Source organism: Drosophila ananassae, chromosome 2L (genome assembly GCF_017639315.1).
Source record: "Drosophila ananassae strain 14024-0371.13 chromosome 2L, ASM1763931v2, whole genome shotgun sequence".
Taxonomy (NCBI): domain Eukaryota; kingdom Metazoa; phylum Arthropoda; class Insecta; order Diptera; family Drosophilidae; genus Drosophila; species Drosophila ananassae.
Window position 1 is genome coordinate 11499214 of NC_057927.1, and position 23103 is coordinate 11522316.

General features: G+C 43.1%; 7 protein-coding genes across 10 annotated transcripts; all 7 read right to left on the minus strand.

Annotated features, from left to right (window-relative positions):
• Positions 1–2120: 2120 nt before the first annotated feature.
• On the minus strand, positions 2121–3734 carry LOC6499578 (lipase 3). Its single transcript, XM_001954316.3, has 3 exons — positions 3498–3734; positions 2704–3429; positions 2121–2613 (listed from the first exon to the last, which is right to left on the minus strand). The coding sequence occupies exons 1-3, from the start codon at positions 3645–3647 to the stop codon at positions 2218–2220; spliced, it is 1272 nt and encodes a 423-aa protein (XP_001954352.1). The 5' UTR covers positions 3648–3734; the 3' UTR covers positions 2121–2217.
• Positions 3735–4718: 984 nt separating this feature from the next.
• On the minus strand, positions 4719–6492 carry LOC6499577 (lipase 3). Its single transcript, XM_001954317.4, has 3 exons — positions 6330–6492; positions 5482–6216; positions 4719–5416 (listed from the first exon to the last, which is right to left on the minus strand). Exons 1-3 carry the CDS (start codon positions 6480–6482, stop codon positions 5027–5029), a joined length of 1278 nt encoding a protein of 425 aa, XP_001954353.1. The 5' UTR covers positions 6483–6492; the 3' UTR covers positions 4719–5026.
• Positions 6493–6913: 421 nt separating this feature from the next.
• On the minus strand, positions 6914–9379 carry LOC6499576 (laccase-14). The gene is made up of 2 exons (XM_001954318.4): positions 7326–9379; positions 6914–7262 (listed from the first exon to the last, which is right to left on the minus strand). The coding sequence occupies exons 1-2, from the start codon at positions 9060–9062 to the stop codon at positions 7020–7022; spliced, it is 1980 nt and encodes a 659-aa protein (XP_001954354.1). The 5' UTR covers positions 9063–9379; the 3' UTR covers positions 6914–7019.
• Positions 9380–9433: 54 nt separating this feature from the next.
• Positions 9434–10690, minus strand: LOC6499575 (extracellular superoxide dismutase [Cu-Zn]). 2 transcript variants are annotated; one of them, XM_001954319.3, is made up of 3 exons: positions 10330–10690; positions 9865–10089; positions 9434–9807 (listed from the first exon to the last, which is right to left on the minus strand). In XM_001954319.3, exons 1-3 carry the CDS (start codon positions 10588–10590, stop codon positions 9490–9492), a joined length of 804 nt encoding a protein of 267 aa, XP_001954355.1. In that variant the 5' UTR covers positions 10591–10690; the 3' UTR covers positions 9434–9489. The 2 variants fall into 2 exon arrangements, with proteins under 2 accessions (XP_001954355.1, XP_014766143.1); XM_014910657.2 differs by having other exon boundaries at positions 9865–10086; positions 10330–10689.
• A 586-nt stretch (positions 10691–11276) lies between these two features.
• LOC6499574 (protein FAM98B) lies at positions 11277–12858 on the minus strand. The gene has a single exon (XM_001954320.4). It carries the CDS (start codon positions 12791–12793, stop codon positions 11471–11473), a length of 1323 nt encoding a protein of 440 aa, XP_001954356.1. The 5' UTR covers positions 12794–12858; the 3' UTR covers positions 11277–11470.
• Positions 12859–13207: 349 nt separating this feature from the next.
• Positions 13208–17221, minus strand: LOC6499573 (SH2B adapter protein 2). 3 transcript variants are annotated; one of them, XM_014910655.3, is made up of 4 exons: positions 17083–17221; positions 15941–16556; positions 14466–15788; positions 13208–13884 (listed from the first exon to the last, which is right to left on the minus strand). In XM_014910655.3, the coding sequence occupies exons 2-4, from the start codon at positions 16442–16444 to the stop codon at positions 13537–13539; spliced, it is 2175 nt and encodes a 724-aa protein (XP_014766141.1). In that variant the 5' UTR covers positions 16445–16556; positions 17083–17221; the 3' UTR covers positions 13208–13536. The 3 variants fall into 3 exon arrangements, with proteins under 3 accessions (XP_014766141.1, XP_032309440.1, XP_032309441.1); XM_032453549.2 differs by lacking the exon at positions 17083–17221 and adding an exon at positions 16851–17036; XM_032453550.1 differs by lacking the exon at positions 17083–17221 and having other exon boundaries at positions 14466–15773.
• A 496-nt stretch (positions 17222–17717) lies between these two features.
• LOC6499572 (signal peptide peptidase-like 3) lies at positions 17718–22941 on the minus strand. Its single transcript, XM_032454376.2, has 8 exons — positions 22645–22941; positions 20420–20519; positions 19930–20338; positions 19748–19873; positions 19504–19695; positions 18989–19442; positions 18809–18929; positions 17718–18749 (listed from the first exon to the last, which is right to left on the minus strand). Exons 3-8 carry the CDS (start codon positions 20273–20275, stop codon positions 18681–18683), a joined length of 1308 nt encoding a protein of 435 aa, XP_032310267.1. The 5' UTR covers positions 20276–20338; positions 20420–20519; positions 22645–22941; the 3' UTR covers positions 17718–18680.
• Between the last annotated feature and the right edge of the window lie 162 nt (positions 22942–23103).

Below are 23103 nucleotides of genomic sequence, written 5' to 3' on the forward strand. Positions count from 1 at the left end.
CCAGCATGCGCCTTTAAGATTGGATAGTTTATACTTTAAATCAGTTTTTGTAGTAGTTTATTCTTTTAGGAATTAAGTTAATGACATAACTGAGTTATTTCATCAGATCAATCCAGAAGCCATCACATTCAACAATCTTAAATAGAATTTTCCACTCCAAAAAATGCCTGTTCTAAGAATAGATTTAAATACTCTAATTTCTGTGAATCCACAAATAAACAAATACAAATTACAACATGGGGGAACGGCGTGATAAACTTGTAACTATAATCGTAAAGCAAAAGATAAAATCATAATTACAGAACTTATGTGCGGAATAAATGATCCCAACTAACCCACTGATAGCGCCCAGTAGTAACCGCAATTTAGAAACCGGCAAGTGTAAATATGGCGCTACAAAAAATCCCCTGGCAAATAAACGCCACAAAGTGCTAAAAAAATTTAATTATTTCCATGCGACGAGCGAAATGAAAAACTGGCGAAAATGAAAACCCGAGTTTAGCATATGCAAAATAATGGCCAGAACCGGCAACGACACCAGCTCTTGACCCTTTTGGGTGGGCTTAATTTGTCTGGCCACCGCGGCAGCTGTTTCGGCCTTTTAACTTGGCGCAAATACAACAGCTTAACTTTAAGGGAAGCCACCGCCCCGCTGGCAGCGCTTTTGGCCCTTTTGCGAATCCGCCCCAAATGTTTGTGCAGTTCTAGTGTTTGGGAATTTTCCCATTTCCGGCTGCAACTTCAGTTTGCAGTTGCCTTGACTTTGGCTCCGTTTAGTTTTCTTTTGTGTGTTTTACTTTTTTGTGAACATGTCCACCCAGTAAGCAAATTGCAAGAGGGATATTAAATTAAAATTATTTAATGGGACGTTTTATTTACCTAACACATAGTAAATATAGATTTTAGGGGTTTGGCTTAAAGGCTTAAGCTTTGGTTACTTCTGGGCTTCTACTACTACTTGACTTATCAAGACCTTATCCTAAAGAATAAAGATTCCACATCTTTTGTAAAAATATATCTTTTAAATATATACATCAGTTACCTCAAAGTAAGAGGTATTTTTAGATTTCCCACCATATAGTTGGTTAGTTGTTTTTCGTGTGTTTTGTTTTGTGCACACTTGAGCCAATTTAACGCTTCCGTGTGTTTTTTACTTGCCACGCCTCGTTGACTTTGCCGAGGGAACTTTTTGTGTGTCTACTGGACGGCGCAGGGGAGAACGGGCGAAAGATTTAATTTCCAACTAAAAACAGCAAACACAATCCGTATATTAGTGCTGTGGCTGGCATGTACAGTTCAATTAATCCAGTTAAGTAATCGCTGGCATATTTCTTTAGGCAAAGAACTATTCAGGGCCATTGATTAAACGGCCCACAAATTAAGACCAATTAAATCAAATCCAGATTGTACGGACGGGACGGGATGGGAGTATAATGGCCCAGCCTGTATCATGACCTTGAACTTGGCGGCTTTCATCCATTAGCCAGAAGCGGGACTCCGTTCTAATTCCTTACTCGGCCATTTTTACATATTCACTTGGGGCCATTTACGCCGATCCAGACACATGAACAGAAATCGAGTTGGCCCTTCGGAGAGTTGGTCGGACGCCAAGGGCAATGAAATGGGAATGAAAAGCTTGAATATGCATTATTCTTTCCACTGGCCAGCCATTCACTGGCAATCAGAAGTTGTTCGAGTGGAAAAATTAAATGTATTTCGCTGTCCAAATATGTGGAGAGCGTCGAGCTGCGGTTGCAACTGGAGGACATTGATTGGTCTTAGTCTTGGTCAAGGGAACGTCTGCAAACTTCAAGATCCATAAGCCTTACTAGGAAAAGTGTTCAGGCAAACATCTTATCTTTAAACTTTTTATTAAACATACATAAATTTATCATTTATACATATGTATGTCTGGCGTCAAGCTTTTTCCTGACTGGCTTAATCCATTCAAAACGGCACGGATGCTCCAAGTTTTAAGCCTGTATCTTTGCCAATATTGAACCGATTCTTTAGCGGAATACCTTAAACGATTTGCAGATCGATTCTCTATCAATTTCCGCCAAAACCCAAGAAAAAAATATTATTTAAATTTTTTGTTAAAAAATTTTGTTTTTGTTTGCTCGCATGAAACATTTTTTTGATAAGCTTATCACTGAACTTAAAATAAATCCGATTATAATAGGCATTTATTCTCCTTGAGATTAGGAACGCAATCCATCACATGCCGCCGTTCTTTTGTTCGTACTCTTCCATGATGGCAATCACTGGCTCATTGACGTACTTTCGGACCTCCCGGTTGAGGGCGTAGTCCCCGTGGGTCCACATTTTGTCCAACATGTGGTGCATAAACTTGTTGGGCAGTCGGCTTGCAAATTTTTCAACATCCTCTACGGCAGCCATGGCATCGTTGTCCGAGTACCACATGTGCACCGCTGAGGTAATTAGCTCGACAGGATACTCTGCAGGCTCCTCGGTCCCGTAGATTAGCAGATTCTTTTTAGCTCCGTAGTCGAATCGCCGGAAATATCCGGACTGCTGCTCCTGAAGATAATGAAGCATCTGATCGGTGGAACATCCTGCCGGATGGGTGGCCATTGCATCTGGCATTGCTGTCTGTAATATAACAGATTTTTTGGTTTTAAGATAAATCAGTATTAAAATAAATCAAATTAACTAAATCAATAGCAAATAAATATCTCTCACCATATTAACACGACCTCCTGAATAGAGAGTTTGCATGGCGTTTTCGCAAACCGGGCGCAGCAAAAAATCTGGTTGGCAAATATTGAAAAATAGGGACATGACGAAATCATTATGGGGCAGAAACTCCTGGGTACCAAAGAGGGTGGCATAAATGCCCTGGTGGCCCAAATATGGACCCAAGGCTCGCACTAAAGGATTGGCCATGTTCTTCATTATAGCCACCGGGGCAAACATATGAGCCGTTTTTATTTTTTCGTTGTATTCCGGAAGCGAGGACATTAGGGCAAAGTACACGGTTGTGCCCTGCGAATGGCCTACATAATGAAGGGAGTCCTGATCCTTGCCGTTTTCCGTGCTCAGGGCATAATCAATAATGGCGGTTATATCGTAGACTGCGATCTCATGCCAACTAAATTTCCAGAAATTGGGGTTTTCGGTAGACAGAGTCGTGTGGTTTCTGGAATAGGCGGTGCCTCGAGCGTTGCCCATCCAGACATCATAGCCAGCATCAGCCAGTAAATACGGAAGACTATTATCAGGCCCTTGCAAAATCCAGGCATCAGAACAGCTACCTAGTCCATGTTGAAGGAACGCAATGGGTCGTTTCTGGTTTTGGTTCTGCAATTTATGAGAATATGGGATCCGGAATGCACCCACAACATAGCCGTCCTCGGTAGGAATATAATGATGTTCCGAAGGATATCCATGGGAGGCAATGCGATCAGCCTGTATGTAGAGAAGAAATTCAGTATAAAATTCCACATTTTACCAAACATATTTTCATCAATACCCACCGTTGTCAACTTTCCCTTGAGGCTGACATGAGCCTCTGGATTATCGTACAGCTTGTATAAATCAATAACTCCATCGAGAGCCGCTGAGTGAATTCCTGAAACTGCCAATCCAGCCAGGATAAGAAAGAGACTCACAAACCGATTCTTCATGTTTCGCTGATGGTTCGATTGCTACTGACTGTTGGCAAACACTTGACTCTTAACTTTTGTAGCAGTCCCTTGGAGGCTTCATTTCAAGTAACCTCTACTATCAATGGTTCGATTAAATATATTTAGACATTTTTGATAATGAATAAGGAAACTGTTAATCTAAAAGTAATAAAAATGGGATTAAAAATATTCGCAGTTTATGTATTGGTTTAAACTTTAAAGTTTGGACAAACAAAAATCAGAAGATAAGTTTCAGAGAAATCATGTTCAGATTATAAGCACAATTGTCGTCGATAAAGTGTTTATTTTTTTAATTTACAAAAGCTTAAAAAAAAACTCTTCAAGCCCCAAACAAATTTTAAGTGGCAAAAGATTAATGCTTCGACTTTTTTTGTAAATTTTAATCTGTTAAAACCAAAATCACTGTCAGTCAATAAAAGTGGGCAAGCCCCAATTTGCTTTACGCAAAACACCACCTATTAGAACGTGCCACACATAATTAAAAATTATCGAAAACTAAGCCAACACGTACTTCACTGGGCTTAACTTATCTACTATTGAAAGCACTTAGAACATTTCGATAATCTGAAGAAAGAATGTACCCCCACCGATTGGGAATTTAGTTTTTTAGATTACTAACCCATTAATAGATTTCAAGAGGGTAGCTGTAAAATTTATAAACAATACTCGTATGAGGCGCAAATTGCTTTTTGATTAGGAAAGTCGGCTAAGATCTAATGAATTAAATATGCACACGAGGAAATGGCTGTTTCTAAGTGAAGTGGAATCTAATGGAACTTGTTTAATAATGAAGTATCCCCACTTTTGAATGTCTAAGCTGCATCCGTTAGTGATTAAATATTATCAAGTGTTTGCTTGATTTATAATAATTTTTTAAAAAATTATAGAAAGGTCAAGAAAAGGGGAATATAAATAGAAAGGGAATAAAATGTAAAACTCATCCGGTTCGCATAACTCCATGTTGCTCAGATAGGATTTTGGAAAAGGTTTCATAAAACACATATTCATATTTTACATTTTTGTTTAATACAAAAGGGTACAAATTTAACTTCTGGTTGAATATTATGTCCATATTTTTTATTTTGTTATATAATATAATAACAAGACCTTAAAATTATTTTACTTCTATTAATATATAATGTGGTAATTTTTCCTAAATTGTAGTTCTTTCTTCTTTTAAAATGTTTCCATTGAGCAGGATACTCGTAATTATGAAAAATCACTTTGCCAACACAAATTTTCCTTGTGTCTAAAAGTCTTATGTCGGCCAAGTCTTATGAATGAAATAATACATGGTAGCTTGTTCAAATATAAGTATTAATACTTGTAACTCTCGAACTAGTATTATTTTGATTAGATCACTTAGTTCTTGCCTCGTACTCATTCATGATGGCTATAATCGGTTCGTTTATGTATTTTCGCACTTCCCAATTGTTGGCAAAATCTCCATGATCCCAGAGAGGATCCTCCATGTGATGCATTACTTTATTGGGAAGGGTCGCCGCTACCTGCAGGACATCCTCCACGGCAGACATTTCATCGTTATCCGAGTACCAAAGATGCATTTCAGCGGTAATTTTCTCCGTTGGATAATCAGTGGGTTCTTCTGATCCATAGACAATTAAATTCTTTTTTGCTCCAAAATCAAATTGACGGAAATGAGCTGATTGATGTTCCTGCATATAGTGCAGAACTTGGTCGGTGGAAATTCCAGCGGGCATAACACCAGCTATTACTGAATTAGCGGTCTTTATAGAATTAAAAAATCAAAAATTAGAGAAGCATGACATAGAGAAGAATCTGTTCAACTCACCGAATTGGTTCGACCTTGTTCCACAACTGTTTCCACTTCTTCGTCGTCGCTGCAGAAAATGGACAATACCGGCGATTTCGGGAGACAAACGTTGTAGAAAAATGCCAGAACAAAATCGTTGTGGGGCAAGAATTCTTGGGAGCTAAAGAGCTTCGAGTAAACATTGTTGAAACCGAGAGTAGAAGACAAGGTGTTGACCATAAAGTCCTCCATATTATGCATAAAGGCTACTGGGGCCAGCAGATGAGCTGTCTTGATCTTGGCGTTATATTCTGGCCGCATAGAAAGCAAGACGAACATGACAGTGGTGCCTTGGGAATGGCCCACATAGTGGATCCCTTCCTGGCCCTTTCCGTTCTCGGTGGAGAGCGTGTAGTCAATGGCAGCGGCGATATCGTAGTATCCAATCTCGTGCCAGCTGAACCGCCAAAAGTTCGGGTGCTTCAAAGAGAGGGATGTGTGGTTCTTGGAGTACCTATTTCCGCGGGCATTTCCCAGCCAAACGTCGTAGCCCGCGTCGGAAAGCAGGAAGGGAAGCCCATCATCCGGTCCCAGGCTGGGCCAGACATCGGAGCTGCCAAAGAGTCCATGCTGGAGGAAGGCGATGGGTCGCTTGACATCCTGATTCTGTAGATTGTGCGAATAGGGAATGCGGAAGAGACTGATGATGTAGCCGTCCTCAGTGGTCACATAATGACGTTCTGCTGGATAGCCGTGATCTTCGATAAATTTAATCTGCAAAAAAAGTATTAAAATATTAATTAAGAATTTCTTGTAAAATAAGTCTTTGTGATAATATATAAAAAACTTTTATTAAAAATATTAATATAATAGGTATAAGAACTTACCGTAGTAGGTGCTTTGGCCAGAGCCAAATGAGCTTCGGGATTATTAAATAGCTCATAATAGTCAGGAACATCCGCAGGAATCTGTTCCTTCTCAAGAGGAGCACTCTGCACGATTGCCAAAACAGTGGCAAGGACAATAAGAGCTCGCGACATGTTAAAAGTGAACTACGAAAAAATTGCGGGCATCGGTCTCTTTTAAAGACCAGCGGCAGCTTCGATTAAAGTAGCAATATTGGTAGTCAACCAATCAGCAAAACGACCAACCAATTTAAAGACCATAAACACGGGTATTATGAATATGATAAAGAAATTTCTGTTCCATAAACAGACGGCAAAACTTTTATCACACCATGGCTTAACTATTGTCTATACTTTCTTTTTTTGGGAAACACGTGAATTCAGTAAAATACTAAGGACTTTCCACTTAAATAATTTCTTTAGTTAAATATTCTTCTCAATTAAAATTAAGGGAAATTCCCACGGGCTGTGTATTGAACGTAATAATATTTACGAGCTTTAAATGGTTATAAGTTTGCAGATAGCTTAACGATTAAACTTTAAAAGCACTGAAAACAATTTTGGAATTTTTAAATAAAATATAAATACTTGTTTATTAAGGAATAAAATATTTTTAAATTGGCAACAAAGGCACTTGTTTCATCTTTAAATAATAAATAGATTAAAAAATTTTTAACAACGCACGCGTGCCGGAATGCGTTTCATTTGATGATCTTCGCCAACTTTCAGGACTGCCACCATTCCTTGAACCGAATGCGCTTCAATATGGCAGTGGTATAGCCAAAATCCAGGATTATTAGATACGAAGCGAACGATTATGTAGCCGAGACCCGGAATCTGAACCGTGTCCTTTGCCACCGCGACATAATCATCCTTCAAGCGAGAAAGACGGCCTCTGCGATCGAGTTCCCGGATCTGAAATAATTAAAATATTTAAAACTAAAAAGGAACAGGCTTCTGTTCAAAGATAGTCCTTACATTTCGGACCTCATTGGCATTGGCCAGAACTCCTTGTCCCACCAAACGGATAGTGTAGCCATGAATGTGGAAAGGATGCGTGTTCTCCATTAAATTGGCTACTACCATTTCAATAGGTCTGTATGCTGGAAGGCGGATCACGTGAGTGCACTCACACTGCTCCCGTTCGCAGTTACGTCCCTCGCGAGCCAGGGAGCTTTTGTTGCAAAAATAACCATCGTCCTGGTAGAGATGTCGACCCTGCAGCAGCGATATCCCCGGAGAGTTGTAAGATATGTCATCAATCTGGAAGAGAACTTCACCATTGGGTGCCGTTCGCGATCCAAAGCTAGAGTAGTAGGTTAGGAATTTTGTATAGCGGGACCAGGACACTGGTTGCACGGAACGCAGGGCCACGGTGCCCACGTTGTTGTCCTTGTCCAGGGATTGGCGCAGGGAGGACTTATCTGTTGAATTTGGCGACCGAAAACGGTAGTCGTTGACCCAAACGGAGTCTTCCTCCTCAGAGCGGCTGTTTGGATTCTCCAGGATACTGCCTTGCGGCAGTTCCGTTCGAGCAGATCCCCGATAACTAAGCACTGCTCCTTGGTAGAGATTTCTTTCCTCACACTGCTCATATCCACGAACCCTGATCCAATAATTTTTGGCATACTGATTGGCCTCCAAGATGAAATCAAATCTCTCGGCGGACGTCAGGAAAAAACCATCTGCCAAGACAGGCTCGATGTCATTACCATCGGTGCTGATGATCAAAAGCTTGTGCTGCTCTATGGAGAACTCCACAGGACAGTTGGCAATTCCATTAAGGACTACCCGCATCCTGTAGCGGTAGCCTGGCGTAACTCGAAGCCTTTCGTACCGATGGCGATTGTCATTATCCGGCAGCTGACTAAGATGATTGCGCCCTTTTCCGTTCACCAGGATGTTGCGAACCTCCTGCAGGTTATAGTTATAAAATATATCCTGTATCATCAGAGTGTGTTCCCCTAGATCGTAGTCGTAGAGTTGGGCGTGCACATTCTCCTGCCGAGTTTGCCGGACGATTAGGGCACCAGCCACCCCGAAGCCCCTCTGCCAGCCGACGTGACTGTGATACCAAAGCAAGCCACTGCGATCCACTTGATATTCATACCGCTGGACTTCGCCCGGCTGCAAAGGATACTGCGTGGTATAGGGAGCGCCATCCATTTCGGGAGTACGAATCATGTGGACACCGTGCCAGTGCATGGTGGTGGATTCACCCAGATAGTTCAGTACATCAACCACAACAGTATCATTTTCGCACAATTCGATGGGAGGTCCTGGCACCATTCTGTTCACTGCCATCACCAGACTGGCTACACCATCGCCGAAGATGCAATTTTCGGAGGCGCAAGCCCTTTCGTCCTGCTGACACCTCTGACACTCTGGGCCCAGCCTCTGGTAGTTGTGAACCACTAACTGGTAATAACAGTTCATGGACTGACCCTGCTGGCACACTCTTCTACACGGATGGCGATCAAAGTCCCCAAAGTTGGCCAACTCCATCTGGGTGTAATCGTTTTTTAAATCCAGATCATTGAGAGACGAGGGAGTGTTTTTGTTGGTCTTGTTCCGCGTCCATGGAAACGATGGCCACTCGAATTTGGCCTGCTGGGAGTTTTCGTTAAGGACCTCGGCCTGGAGCTGTGCTACGCCCAACACCAGGAGTAGTATAAGCCGTTGGCAGAGAAAACTTTTACTTTCGCGTTTGAACATGACGAACCGCGACGGTCAACTGGCCAGTTCGGTTGTGGGAAGCCGGCGAAGAAAGTTTTGGCCAGGCAGGCGACCCAGACCTTTGGGCATGCGCCGCACGTATTAGCCATTAAAGCTGAGCTGAATTTGATAGGCTCGAAATTGCTGAATTATTCGGGGAGAGACGGATTGAAGCATGAGATTAGTAAAGTAAGGTGCTACAGTTACATTACTTAATAAAACTTTTTAAAACTCAGAAAAAAGCAAAGTAAAATTACATATTTTTAAATAGTTTCTAAGAAATATATACAAGAAAAGCCTGCTATTTTGGATATTGTGTGTAATGCTGTGACTTTTAGCACCATACCACCTTGATCTTAATACTCTTTAAAAGTTAAAAAGGTATATTTATTTATAGTTTAAAGAGAGTTTATAAAAGTCCACAAAGTTAAGCCTCCGCAGTCGCAGCAGCTGGTGGGGCAGTAGCCATGCCACCTGAACTGGCTGCCGTGCTCATCAGACTAATCACTCCGCAGGCAATCGGGGCACCCAGCGAGTTCTCCTCGTTCTGGTAGGCCAAGGCATTGGGCATGGGCTGTAGGGAGGACGAGAACACCTCCGCATTTAAGGCCGTGTTCAGGTCAATGGCCTTGCTGTGGATCACTATGGATCGGCCGACAATGCCATTGAAGCCGAACAACTGCAAATAAATGCTTTGAAAAACGGCAGAAATGCTTCCATCGTCCTTTGTATCCACATTGCCCAACTGGAAGTTTTAATTCAGTTAATCAAAGGACTCGAAGTTATTAGGAGAACTACTTACAAAATTATTGGGGAATTGTCCTCCCGTGGATTTGCATCCATCGCTTACATCTCCGAAGGTGTGGATGTGCAGGGCATGTTTTCCAGGGGGCAGTCCTGTCACATTAATGGTCACCTTGATGTCCGAACTATAGGGTAGTTGCTGGAACGAGATCATTCCAGATACACCCGCTGCCTCGCCGTCGCCCATTAATTTGGCTCCAGCTTGCCATTGAGGCACTAACTGCTGGGGAAATTGGGAGTTATGAGATTAGTTAGTTCACAATTAAATAATATACTTTAATTAAATGGAAAATATATAAAAAAAACTGTTTGTTGACACTGTAATCTCATTTATTATGAATAATAGTTTAAATTACAATGTAATTCAAAAAGCGAGCAAATTACTTCCACACTCTTTAAAATGATTAAACACTTGTAACTTGTTATTATTAATTATTTATACATAATTTTCTATAAAACTTACATAGGTATATCCCAAATATGCCGGTTGTGGTGGCAAAAGCGGTCCAAGAAGTCCGGCTGCCCCGGGAATCCCCGCAGGACCTCCCAGCGGCACCGTCAACCGTTCGTACCGCTTTACTTTGGTGCCGGAAACCACTTTGATTCCGTCATCCATTCGAGTCATGTTCACCGGACGCAGGCGATCCAATAAATTTTGTGCGCAACCGGGCGCGAAAATACTACCATATCCAATTACCAACACCAGAATTAGTTTAATAATCATTGTAATATAACTCGAAATATAGGTTTGGGCCTGAAATACGGGAGAATTGTCAACCTTTCCGATCTGGGGCTTCGGATGAACTGATCACAGCTCCGAAGTCGACCCATCCATGATGACTTCGACATGGTTTTCATGCTGATTGACCAAGTTAATTGTTGGGATCGGATCGGAATGGATTTGGCCAGTTGTGGTGGCAGTATAGTGGCCATATAGCCGGCTCGGTTGATGACTAGATTGGACGCTAATGGCAATTGAGTGTCGCGTGTATTTGATGCTTGGTTACTTGTCCCAGGGGCGTAGTGTTGCTAGGGGTTGGGGTTTTATTCAATTAGTTGCTCCAACTATGTATTACCAGTCTTGTTCATCCTCTGCAGAACCAAGCCTATGTTCCTAAACATTATTCTTTATATGAATTTTTAAACTATACTCCAACTATATTATTTTCAGCCACCTGCGACACATTGAGACGAAGGTAATTGAATTATACACCTGAGTTGTTCATAAAATAAAACAAACGATTTGCAAAAACTTGATGGTACACATAGATAGTTGTACTGTTTCAGACGAATAAATCGGCACATCTAAATATAAATATAAATCCATCAATTAGACAGAAAATGGGTCGTTGGCATATTGAAAGCGAAAATTTTAACCCCAATTCCAGAAGGCGCAATCGACACGCGAGATTTGCTAGCAAAGCGATGACACAGATAGTTTATTTTTTAAACGGGCAACCATTCGCAATTATAAACGTATTCGTATAATTTGGCAATAAATTAAACTTGGTTATAATCATCAAGTCGGTAATAGTTAATAATAAAAGGATCAGTCGTTTTAGTCGCCCTTTCCATTGGTAACTGGTTAATATCAGGTATCGAGATCATCGATAGCCGCCGCCGCGATGACCGCCGCCTCCTCCACTGCGGCCACCTCCTCCTCCACGACCTCCGCCACCACCTCGTCCTCCGTGTGGATTCCAGCCGGTGCCCTGGACGCGTCCACTGCCGCTAATCCACTGTTGATCTTGATTTCTCTCACGGCTTCGATCGTGATCACGTTGATGTTGAGGTTGTTGGTTAGGTTGCTGCCAATTTCCGCCACCTCCTCCGCCGCCACCGCCACCTCCTCCGCCTCCGCCTCCTCCCCTTCCACCTCCTCCTCGACCTCCACGGAAGTTACCTCCTCCACCACGTCCACCTCCAGGAGGACCGCTGGCTCGCTGCTGTTGCCATGAGGGCATTTCCGGTGGCGGAGGAGCGTGCTCATTAGCACGACCTCCTCGATCTGGTACGCTGCCAATCACATGCTTCTGTATCTTGGAGGCGGTGTTTTTCCGCACATTGGCCGAGCTGGTCTTCTCGATAATGGCCAAATCTGTTCGTGCAGCCAGCAATGCCACCAAATTAGTCTGTTCACCGCCCACTTTGAACTGCTCCAGTTCCCTCAGCTTTCGTTGAAAACGATCCATTATCTCGTTCTCACGCTGGTGCATGGATTCCGACCACTGGAAGCTCTGAACAGTGGCCTCCAGCCGAGTGGTCATCATTTGCCGACGGAGATTGTACTCGGCCTCCAGATCCCTGTGCAGCGACTCCAGCACACGCCACTGGGCATCGTTAAGAGGCTTTTTAAGATTCAGTAGAGGTTCGCTCACCACCTGACGATTAGTTTTCTTCAGGGACTGATCTAAGGTTGGTATTAGCTTCTCGAACAGCAGTTTTGTGTTGATGTTCTTTGGGAGCTCCCCCAGCTGCAGGTCCTTGGCTAATTGCTCGATGGCCTGCTGGGCGTTTGACTCGGTTTTCGAACGCTTGCAAGGCGGTCCTACGGGCTGAGCCTTTAGCACCATCTTGGTGGCCATCAACTCGGAGGTGAGGTACTCAAGCAGCTGCACCAAAGACTCCCGGGTTTGGAATCGCTCCTCGATTGGACCAATAACGAGTTTGCGATACGGGCAGCCCAACTCGGTGAGCAAGAGGGAAAGCTCAAAGGAAAACTCGTCGTGGTCTCCGCTGCCGGAACTGACGCGCTCGTCCGTTTTCCGGAGTACATGAAGCTCCTGAGCCAGCCAGTGGATCACCAACCGCAGCGCCGGACTTTCGATGCCTGCATCGAGTGCCCTGCTCAGGTTCTCCTGCTGCAGGCAAGGACCCTCGTAGGCCAGGGCCTGAAGGGAGTCCACCACGTCCAGTTCAAGCTCCATTCCTTGCTATTTCGGTGCCGGAGTTTTCGTATCAGTGTTGTCAGATGAAAAGTATATTATTTGCACGTTTTTCAGCACGCCTCGGTATTTTAAAGGTTTCCAACACTGTTTTTTTTTTAACAGTTCACAACACCAAAACTAAAAAATACCAAAACTAGCACGATTTCAAATTCAAAGCTGAAACGTTTTCAAATTTTAAAACATCTAACTCAAAATAAACTACTATTCAATAAACTTAAAAGAATTATATTACATTTTTTTTTTATTTTTGCATAACTTCATTTATTGTAGTTACCAATTTTAATATATATTTATTTATACATACACATACATAATTATGCATATATAATTAATATTTATAAGTTTAGTATAGACGTATGTATTTTTTGTTTTGTAAAGCAGGAAGTTTTAGGATTCGCATGAGTCACACCTTTGGTGCCACAAACATCTCAAATTTTTCTTTTACTCTTCTATACATACAACATTGATGTACTTAAAATGAACACACACATTTAGCTATATAATATATACGTAATAATATTCAGTTACTTCATGTCTTCCAAAATAGGTACTTAAATAATTTAGAAACAATTAAGAAAAATGGCAAAGAAAGCAGAAGATAGGACAGACTACGTTCTGTAATGCAAAACACAAATTTTTCCCATCAAGACAATTAAAATGGCACAAAAATAAATTCCGCACGGATGACCACAATCCGCGGATGGGGCTGCTGGCCAGGATTTTTAGGTGAAGCTATACTGGTTGTCGATAGCCCGTCCGGTGCATTCGGCACCCGAGTTGGAGCCCCCTGCTCCGCCGCTGGCGCTGTTGTTGCCACTGTCGCTGGTATGCCGTGATTGTCCTGCCGGATGATGGTGAGCCGCCGCCTGCAGCGAGGCGTTCGAGGCCCGTAGATGCGGCTGATCCAGGAAACTCTGGGCGGCTGGTGGCGATCCATGCACGGTTAGAGATGTGGGATCCAAACGGAAATAGACTTGGTCCGGAAAATATACGTGTGTTGGCTCCTGTGGCAGATCAATTTCATTTGTCTTTAGGCGAACACTTAGATTCATGGTAATCACTTCGTTGCACTGTGGGTTAAGGAACAATAAAGATCTTGGTCATTCAATGGCATTGCTAGGGATATGTGGGGGTGTGTGATGAAACAATTAGCATGCAACAATGAACTCAAGCCTCGAAAAGTTTTAACGAAACACGAAAGCCAACTAAAAACATACTATAAGTACTCTTGATTTAAAGTTTAATACAATTATAAAAAGAATCTAAGCTTGTATTCAAAACTGAGCTCAAAAAAGTAATATATTTTAATAGGATTTAAAATATTTTATATTTAAATTATTGATTTTTTGTTGAAATAAACTGTAGTTTATTTAAAAAATTCCTTTCTTTTTTATTCTTCATCTCTTACCTGCAATTTCTTCTTTCTTTATTAATAAACTTGCATTTAATCTTTAAAAATTTGTAATAAAAACTTTCTATATCTCTGTTCCTGAAATAAATAACCTACAGAAGCTCTAAAAATAGCCTATCTATCTCTTTGTACAAGTATTTTGTTCCATTGCAATGAAATGATAAGAAATCAATAGAAATCAAAGTAAAATAAAAAACCATCACTGACACTGAATTGACTCCAAAATTTTGGCTATCTCACATGTCTCGGAGACGGATGACCACCGCCGGTTGCTCCCGCTCCCGCTCCAGCTCCAGTTCCTCCCGCTGCTGCCGCTCCGTTCATATTTCCATTTCCATTCCCATTGGAGGACAGATCGTTAAGCTGGCCCGAATCGTGGCCAGATCCTCCTGCTGCAGCTGCCGACAGATCGTTGATTCTGCTGTTGTTGAGGACCCAGTCGGTTAGGGTCACATCCGAGGTTCCACCCGATTCCAAAGGTATCGGATTGTGGCGGAAGTGCTCGAGCATCTCCTGGATTGAGGGGAACCAAAGGTGCTGCACCCGGCACTGCCCCTTCTCCGAAATTGTGAGACGCAGGTGCTTGGCTCGCCCCTGAAAGTTGAACGTCAGCACGAACTCCCCGCGGCGCGTTTCGCTCTGTCTGACTAAAAAGTAACCATGTCCGGCGGCTTCTGACTGCAGAACCATTCGGGCCGCTTCCGAGCGAGTGAGTGTTCCGTGGAACCACGGAAAGGAACTCATCTCAGCTGTCAGATCAGCCACATTTATATCCGAATCTTCGCCGAGCTCCACGCCATCGAAATTACTGGAGGCTGACAAACGCTGCTCGCCCCGATGGGGTCTTATGGGTATGTCCGGTGGACCTGAGGGCGGCGTTGTGCCCAATTCGTTGATGGCGTTCAAATCATTTGCGGATGTGGCACCTCCCTGTCCCAAAGCACTGTCTGCGGACAGGGAAGAGGCGAGTCCAGGACCTCCGCCGACTATATTTCCGTTGGAGCCCCCTTGCTGATGGTACTGCGGATTCTGGATACCGCCAATGGGATTGGGGGTTGGGTTAGTGGGCGAAGTTTGCATTGCAGCGGCCATTACTCCATCGGACTCGATGAGGGGCTGTTGAGTGGGCGGCGTTCGCATACAGTAGCGAATGGTGGCCAACCAGCTGCGCATCTCCTCGGCATTTTCCGCCTCAATCACGTATTCCATATTGTTGTCCGCTTTGAGGACGAATGTGTTCAGCCGATCGGGCATCTCCAGGATCGTTGTTTCCCGCGCCTCCGAGATGAGGAAGCAGAAGAGACCACTGCGTGGCTTTGTCGACTTGTTTGGGTAGAACTCCAGCATGTAGCCGCCCACGGCTTTGACCAGAACCAACTTGCACCGCTCCCATTTCTGTGAGCCTGTCGGCTGGTCCAGGCTCTCCGGCGTCAGGTTGTTCACCCAGCCCTCCTTGCGGCACTCGACCGTGATCTTGGCCAGCTTTGTCTTGCTCTGCTTGCTGCTTCCGCTCCCATCCACGTCGTCAGAGTTCTTGTGGAAGAAAGCCTGTAGCACGGAGAACTTTGAAAGTTGAAACAAGTCGGTTAAATATAGCCGAAGTACCCGACTATCCTACTATCAACTACTTTTAGTTAATAAAATATACCAAATTATCTATTAATTGCTACAATTAAAGCAATGTTGAGTTTAAATATAGAGTCTGCTCCACTCACCTTGCCCTTGCGCAGTCCCTTGAAGGAGAGTCGCCTGAGGAGAGATTTGGAAAGCAGCCGGGGCACCTCATGCTCCTCGTCAAATTCCACCGATCCCCTACCCGACTTTAGGGTGCTCCGCCTATTGAAGAACTCGGTGTCGTAGTGGGCTGAAAAAGATTCCACAAATTTCTGGGCGAAGCTGCGATGCTGAATGTTGCGCGCCTCCTCCGGCGGCAGATTCCCGTTTATGTAGGTGATGCAGGCCTTGGCGAAGTCGGTGGCAGCCACTTTGGCATGCCGTTCGCAGAATTCTTCCCAACTGGTTCCCCCGTACGCGTAAGAGGACACTCCCATGGCGTTTCCAGTTCCGATAGGTGCGGGTATAAGGTCACTGCCACCGGCAACCGCCGCCGCTGCCGCCGCCGAGGTGCCCAAGTTGTTGTGGCTGCTGGCAGAGGTCGGTCCAATGTATCCGCCCGCGCTAAAGGCGCTCGAGTTGGCCCCAGTGCTGTTGCCACCCATCTGGCCGAGCGCTTGCCGCTGATGCTGCTGCTCCTGCTCCTGCCCCTGTCGCTGGCGGTTGCGGTTCAGTTTGCCGCAAAAGTTACCCAGCTGGAGTCCTTTTCTGAAGACACTGCAGATATAGATTTTTGGTTTAAATTTCAAGAGTAGGCTTGAGGGAAGTGAGACTCCTTCAATGTGCCGCCGTAGTGTTGTTGCGTAATGTGGACCTGGGCAAGCCTCTGGTTGGGATTGAAGGCTTGTATGATGTGAGGTGGCTTATGTTCGAATTTATGAAAGGGATGCATCATTATAGAACTAAATATATTATTGTGGGTGCTAAATATGTACACCATGTGAAGTCCCTATATAGAGACTGCCATCAGACCATGTAGAAGGACGCCCAAATAGCAAATTAATTATGTACCTTTTTTGTACATAGAAATATCGCATAAATATACTATATGGAGAACAGAATTTTTTAAATCGAAACTGATGCGCCCCCCCTAAGGGGCTGGAAAAAGATAAAGATGCGATGCCACTCTCACACACATACGCCCACTATTGCACACAGGAATTTCCACGCCTACGACCCGCGACTCGAGTGGGTAATGGCCAAAAGCAGCCTTGGGAGGACGCCTCCCACACAAGCACCGTACCTAGATGTCTAATATTCACAATATTTTCGGCCGGTTTGTTTATGCAACGGTTTGTTTTTTTGTTTTATGCAAAATAACGCATTTACGCAGCACTTGTAGAGGTGGAGATATATCGATAACCAGGGCCACATCGATGCATCGATATTTTTCATTTATTTCAACTCATCACTGGAATGGCTCTTTTGCTCTCAAGAGAGAATTTCCCTCAACCGCTCGTCTGCTCTTCTAATCGGAACGAAAGAAACGAACCGGGTAATACAGTGGGGGAAATATTTTTAATTTAAAATTATTTTTAGCGCCAAACTGAGTTTGAATCTAATTTAAATTTTAAATCAAATATTCAATTCCAATACCATCAGTACAAATAAAAATATAACCTTTCTTTTTGGTATTTTTCTCATTTAAGGATTTTTAAATTAAATTTTAAACACTTAAAGTTTTTTATAAAAAAAATAATGCTTCAGGATCCAACAAAGACTATCTATGTATGTATCGGCTAAATATAAGAAACATTTATATTTTTCAACAAAATATACTGATAAAATATACTTACAAAATATACCCTTAACTAAATAGTAGAACCCGTCATATCCTTTCGTATATCATCAGACTTATTTAAATAAATTAAATTCCGGTTTATCGTTTAAATCTCACATTTTTATTGTTTCTATACGTTACGAAATTGCATTTACTTAGAACTAATATGTAACTGTCGTTTCCATATGCATACAGTAATTAATAATTATTATTTTGTAAACGTAAAAAATGTAAATTCTTGAAACATAATTCTTGTGAAACAGACGCCGTGCAACGTTTGCTTTGTTATTGAACTGTATTTTTACTTGCTTATTTATTGTTTGCAACGAACACATGCATTTGGCAAAAACATCATTTCGATATTATGAAGGTGAATGGGACGAAGGACGAAAGGGATGTAGGACGGAGATGGGCGTGGGCGTGATTCGGAAACGAGAACTAACGAATAAATGTGAAGGCGAGCTTACTAACTATTATTTGTTGCATGGTGGTTCGTTATCAATATGCATACGTATATGTTTAATATTACGCATAAAGAAACTTAAGTATTTACAGAACATACTGCCCGGAACAGATTTGAAACGGATGTGGATGCAGATGCGGATGCTGTCGAAATTCGAATCTCAAAATGTCTGTAGTCTTTTGCTATCGATTGCTGATACAATAGTAATACGAATGCATTAATCTCTATGAATTGTAACTAATATTTCGATTGATCTCTATCCTAGCCGCTAAGTAATCGCATGATTGGAGTGGACTTTAAAGCCAATTTGAATGAACTCTCGGATGTGGTATATGCATATATAAAACGTTCTGCTTACACTAGAAACTATAATTACTCGGTTGTGGTTTTATTTCACTATGAAAACGAGGATCACCTAACTTAAAACGAAACTTAGTTAAGTTGAGTTTAAAAATACATTCACACTCAATGTGTTAAGAGACAAACGTTTCTTTAGATCTTTATAGAATAATTGTTTGTGTGGTGTGTGTTTTTTTGTTGAAAAATAAACCTTTTCCATATTTTGTTTGTTTTTCATTTGCTTTGAGAAAGAGCACACTCAGACTTCCAGTTGTTTTGATGGTTGTTGCGCGATGAACGGCTCGCTCCACATTCGACGCAGGTCGCCCTGCAATAAAATCATCATTATTATTCATTATTCAAATTGAGAACGAGCTCTAATACCACCTTTAGATAGGCCATTAGTAAGAGCGGCAATAACGTGAAGGGCACCAAGTACAAAAGTGCAGGCTGAGCCGCCTTGAACACCTCAGAGCTCACCGTAGCCGTCAGCAGACCCAAAAAGTAACTAAAAAAATATGATTTCATGAAAAATTACGATAACAAAATCATAGATTTAAGACCTACCCCAATAAGGAACAATGAAAATAAGTTAGCCGCGAGCCAACGCCACGGGGCGGTGAAAGCGTGGGATCCGAGGTGACGCCTTGCGACTTCTTGTAGGCATCGTAGCGCAGGACGAAGCACAGCAGCAGGCCGGGCATCACCACATCGCCGAGGCCCAGCATCGAAAAGTGGCCCGAGTTGTGAATACTGGGGAACACCAGTTTCCCTGGCAAGTTCAGTTTAGGCGTGTCCCGCACGATTCCTCCCAGATTAAACTTTCGCGCTACGATGCCGACGGGATTCTCGGCGGGTCGCGTGGCCACCTTGACCATTACGTTCGTGCTGAAGATGTACGAGGAGAGGAAAACCCAAAAGACGTCGTAGATGAGCAGGCCGGTCAACAGCAGCGTGGACACCTTTAAGCTTGGCAGGCGAACGAAGGCGATGAAAGCCACACAAAGGCCCATACCCATTGCTGAATAAGAAATTATTGCTATTAAATTACAAAAAATATAATATTTCAAGTATAAACTCACCGTCCATTAGCAGCCAGTGCCCGGTAAGCACCCAGATGCACACAATCGACACCGAGAGCGTAAAGCTAAAAAGTTCCGCTGCCGTGAAGCGCCCGCATATGCCAAAAGAGAAGCGCTTCCCGTCCGTACACGGCCGGATGATGTACTGGCACATGGGCAGCAGCAGGAAGGCCAATGCCACAGTGGCAATAACTGTGAAGGACATACTTTAGAACAAGACACTTTGTAAGGACCTTCCACTTACTGGCTGTACACACGGCGAAGAGCAGCTGCATCGAGTCGAAGAAGAAAAACATGATAAGCAGTGATATGGATGCTCCCAGTGGCAAGCAAAGGGCGTGCATCGTGTCCAGAGTGGCAAACTTATCAGCTGCGAACAAAATACATTATTAGTTAGTATTTCTAATGTTTAAGGGCGGCAGTTACTTGGCTCCTTCTCCACCTGCTCGCCGGTCAGGAGATTGGTCGTCGACTCATTCCGCTTCTTCTGCTCCCGCTCGCGAGCCTCCTGCTCTATGTTCAGGCTGCGGAAGCTGCCGTAAACAATCAGCAGCATCGATATTAGGCAGGTGGAGACGCGCGACGAGTCCATCACACTCGATACTGTCCAGTGGAGTTCGCGGTACTCTCCACCGCCTGCGCCGCCGCCACCGGCTGCTGCTGCTGCTGCTGCCGCCGCCGCCGCTGCTGCCGCTGCACCCCCACCAAGGTTGCCGGCCACTACCGTTTGCGCTCCCAAACCGCCGCTGCCGCCGGCGCCGCCGTGCGACATGCTCCGTCCGGGTTCTCCGGTTGCGGTTTCCTGGCAGTTGCCTTCTGCTTTTCCTCTTTAATACTGGAAGAAAATGTAATCATTATTATTTTAAATAAGTTAAAGTTGTAAATATAAAATGGTATAGTATTTCTGCTGGTGTACCTGGATAAGTTGGGCGATGGATGCGTTGCGATAAGGTCTCCGCTTATCTGTCGAGTTGCGCCGGGCTTATCGCGTTTTTATGATGGTGCGCCGCTTCAATCTAAACACGAATGGAAAGTGAAATTTGTTTTGGTTTATTGATTTAGTGATAAATGCCGTGTTTATTGACCCTATCAGTGGTCTACCCCCCCGCTAATATTCACATTTTTTTGTAAACATTCCGTGTTTGCCTTCAAAAAGTTCTTTGGACAGCTGCGATTTGAAGAACACACTATCAGGTTGGTTTTCCCAGCTAGTATAGAGTTTGGGGGACCTTTGGGGTCAACTTTCATGCGTCAGCCAAGATAAAATAATATAGAATAAGTTTCGGTTCCAGGGAGACCACAAATGTTTAAAAATAAATGGTTTATTTATGTGTACAGTTTCGGATTCAGATTCAGATTCAGAAGAATGATGGAAATGCATTCGGGCATGCATTGGATATCATGTAAACAAACAAAGATATATAGTGTTTTAAGTTTAAACCATTGTTTATATAGAGGGGTTGTTAAATAGAAATTTGGAAATACTATAAATGCCACATACAGCAATTTAATATTCACGAAGAAGGCCACAAAAAGTAGGAAATAAAAGAAAATAAATTATAAAAGCGTTACCCAGTTTCTATGAAGTCTGGGCCATTGTTATCGCCATCCATTCTGTTGTAAGTTCACACATCTGGCCAAGGCACACACACACACACTACTCGCTACACTACACCACCCACCCACCCACTGACATGCCCCCTCGCAGGGTTGTTGCACTTGCATGTTAAGGCGCTGTTAGTTTAGTTAGGCGCTCTGTTAAGCCGCTAATGATAATAGAGACAGTTGCCAACTTCCCTGGTGGCTCGGTGGCTTGTTGGCAGCTAGTGGATGTTGCCAGGTGCCGTTGCTTGCACCAATTTATGCTGCCTGTTGGCCAATGCTGCAATGCATAAGCTGCATTCGTACTTAGCACGCATTTGTAATTGTGTATGGAATGCAAATGATTCAAAATTGTCAACAGCAGAGGTTGAGGTTTTAGGATCGGAAACAGAATAAATAATCAAATTTTGCGGCAGGTGTAGGGTGGACAATAGTAAGAATATTTATTAAATAGTATTTACAAAAGATATTATTTTTTATTTAAAATAGTCTTATTGCTTCAACCCCATCTGTATCCGCCTCTCGTTCTGCCATTGTGTTGGTATTTGTCCCCCTTTTTATTTCCATCTCTCACTCTGGATGCAACAATTTAGGTTCCCACACACCGCAGCTGGCAGACGATGGGGGCCGCCACTTGAATTGTTAACGAGCACTAATTAGAATTACATTTTAGGGTGTAGAGAGGGTGGAGAGATGCACTATTAACTGTTATTTTTTGGAGACTTCATAGTCTATGCCGGTTACCGAACAACCAAACTATCCAAACTATCCACTGTTAGCCCCACTCATTCAGAAAATGCCATGCCGCTCATGTCACAACTCCAACACACATACGCCGACACTTTCTAATTTAAAACGCCCGAAGAAGTGGGGAGGGGGAACTGAAAATAAAAGAAGTACCAGCCGAGCAATTGGCTTCGCTGTAACTGCCCACAACGAATGTGAAAGTGAAATTTGCCAAGATACCAGGGGGAGTTGCACAAAGAGGGAGGGATACAGGAAAAAAAATCCATCAAATACTAAACATACCACGGATTAAAAGATATCAGATAAAGTATATGTAGCTAACTTTTTACTCCAAAAGTATTTAATGATTTATTGATTTAAATATAAATTGGCTACATATATTTCTCCAGGTGTACTGCACGCGGAAAGAGCTCCTGAACAAGTGCGTAAGCTGGGACGAAAAGTATCTTATTATGCAAAAAGGGGGGGCGGTGGGACAGCCACTGGCTTGCAGCGGCTGAGATATGTTCATTTGGAAACGGCCTGGCCTGCGCTTTAAGGTTTTTTTTTCCGTTTTCATTCGTGTTTGGTTACACTCCACTTCATTCCATAACATTAACAGCAACAACAAAGTCAACTCCAACTTCGCTCCACTGCGTAACAAAATTACAAGACACTCACATACACTACACTCTTGCTAGCGGGTAGTTGGGGCAAGACTGGGGAACAAGACTTGTCTTTAATTACGCCAAAAGAAAAAAAAAACCATATATTGCACTCTATACTCCAAAGTCGGGGAAACCTTTCGCTTACTTTGCCTTCACATTTACATTCGCATTTGGCTGTGTATTTGTTTTGTTTTTCCTTTGCACCGATTTTCTTTTTCGCGAGAAAAGGGTCTTGTCACCCTGCTACATATTTTCCGCTTTTCAGCTATGAGCCATCTTAATGCACTTTGCCACTCGATTCTCGTTGCCGTGAGCTAACGTTAGACAGCCATTTTAAACGTATTTCTAATAGTTTAATGTTTTCCACAGTGCCTCAGTGTTGGTGTTTTTCAGTTTCAGGGAGCCCCCAAGCACTTTGTCGATTTTGGTATTTTTTCTCTTGGAGGGGACAGTCCCACTAAACTATCGCATTATCAGGTCTCTTTAAACTGGAAGCCATGTTATCGATATACAATTTAAGAAATTATACCCGGTTCGTACATTTGAGTGGAAAAGCGGGTAAATAATAGCTTTAGATATTTATTCCCATATATTCTAAAGTTTG

Bases quoted from the DNA above. Each gene is read 5' to 3' on its own strand.
- LOC6499572 (XM_032454376.2), bottom strand. From the start codon at position 20,275: ATGTCGCACGGCGGCGCCGGCGGCAGCGGCGGTTTGGGAGCGCAAACG. The intron at 19,874-19,929 runs GTAACTGCCGCC...TTTTGTTCGCAG, and splicing joins GCAGGTGGAGAAGGAGCCAA to CTGATAAGTTTGCCACTCTG. The intron at 18,750-18,808 runs GTGGTATTAGAG...ATTTTATTGCAG, and splicing joins TACTAATGGCCTATCTAAAG to GGCGACCTGCGTCGAATGTG.
- LOC6499578 (XM_001954316.3), bottom strand. From the start codon at position 3,647: ATGAAGAATCGGTTTGTGAGTCTCTTTCTTATCCTGGCTGGATTGGCA. The intron at 3,430-3,497 runs GTGGGTATTGAT...CTCTACATACAG, and splicing joins TCAAGGGAAAGTTGACAACG to GCTGATCGCATTGCCTCCCA. The intron at 2,614-2,703 runs GTGAGAGATATT...GTTATATTACAG, and splicing joins CAGGAGGTCGTGTTAATATG to ACAGCAATGCCAGATGCAAT.
- LOC6499573 (XM_032453549.2), bottom strand. From the start codon at position 16,876: ATGCGATATTTCTATGTACAAAAAAG. The intron at 16,557-16,850 runs GTACATAATTAA...CTATATCTGCAG, and splicing joins TATTTCTATGTACAAAAAAG to TGTCTTCAGAAAAGGACTCC. The intron at 15,789-15,940 runs GTGAGTGGAGCA...CAACTTTCAAAG, and splicing joins AGGGACTGCGCAAGGGCAAG to TTCTCCGTGCTACAGGCTTT.
- LOC6499576 (XM_001954318.4), bottom strand. From the start codon at position 9,062: ATGTTCAAACGCGAAAGTAAAAGTTTTCTCTGCCAACGGCTTATACTA. The intron at 7,263-7,325 runs GTAAGGACTATC...TAATTATTTCAG, and splicing joins ATGCCAATGAGGTCCGAAAT to ATCCGGGAACTCGATCGCAG.
- LOC6499575 (XM_001954319.3), bottom strand. From the start codon at position 10,590: ATGATTATTAAACTAATTCTGGTGTTGGTAATTGGATATGGTAGTATT. The intron at 10,090-10,329 runs GTAAGTTTTATA...CAATTTCCCCAG, and splicing joins CATATTTGGGATATACCTAT to CAGTTAGTGCCTCAATGGCA. The intron at 9,808-9,864 runs GTAAGTAGTTCT...TAAAACTTCCAG, and splicing joins GACAATTCCCCAATAATTTT to TTGGGCAATGTGGATACAAA.
- LOC6499577 (XM_001954317.4), bottom strand. From the start codon at position 6,482: ATGTCGCGAGCTCTTATTGTCCTTGCCACTGTTTTGGCAATCGTGCAG. The intron at 6,217-6,329 runs GTAAGTTCTTAT...CTTTTTTTGCAG, and splicing joins TGGCCAAAGCACCTACTACG to ATTAAATTTATCGAAGATCA. The intron at 5,417-5,481 runs GTGAGTTGAACA...AATTCTATAAAG, and splicing joins AACAAGGTCGAACCAATTCG to ACCGCTAATTCAGTAATAGC.
- LOC6499574 (XM_001954320.4), bottom strand. From the start codon at position 12,793: ATGGAGCTTGAACTGGACGTGGTGGACTCCCTTCAGGCCCTGGCCTAC.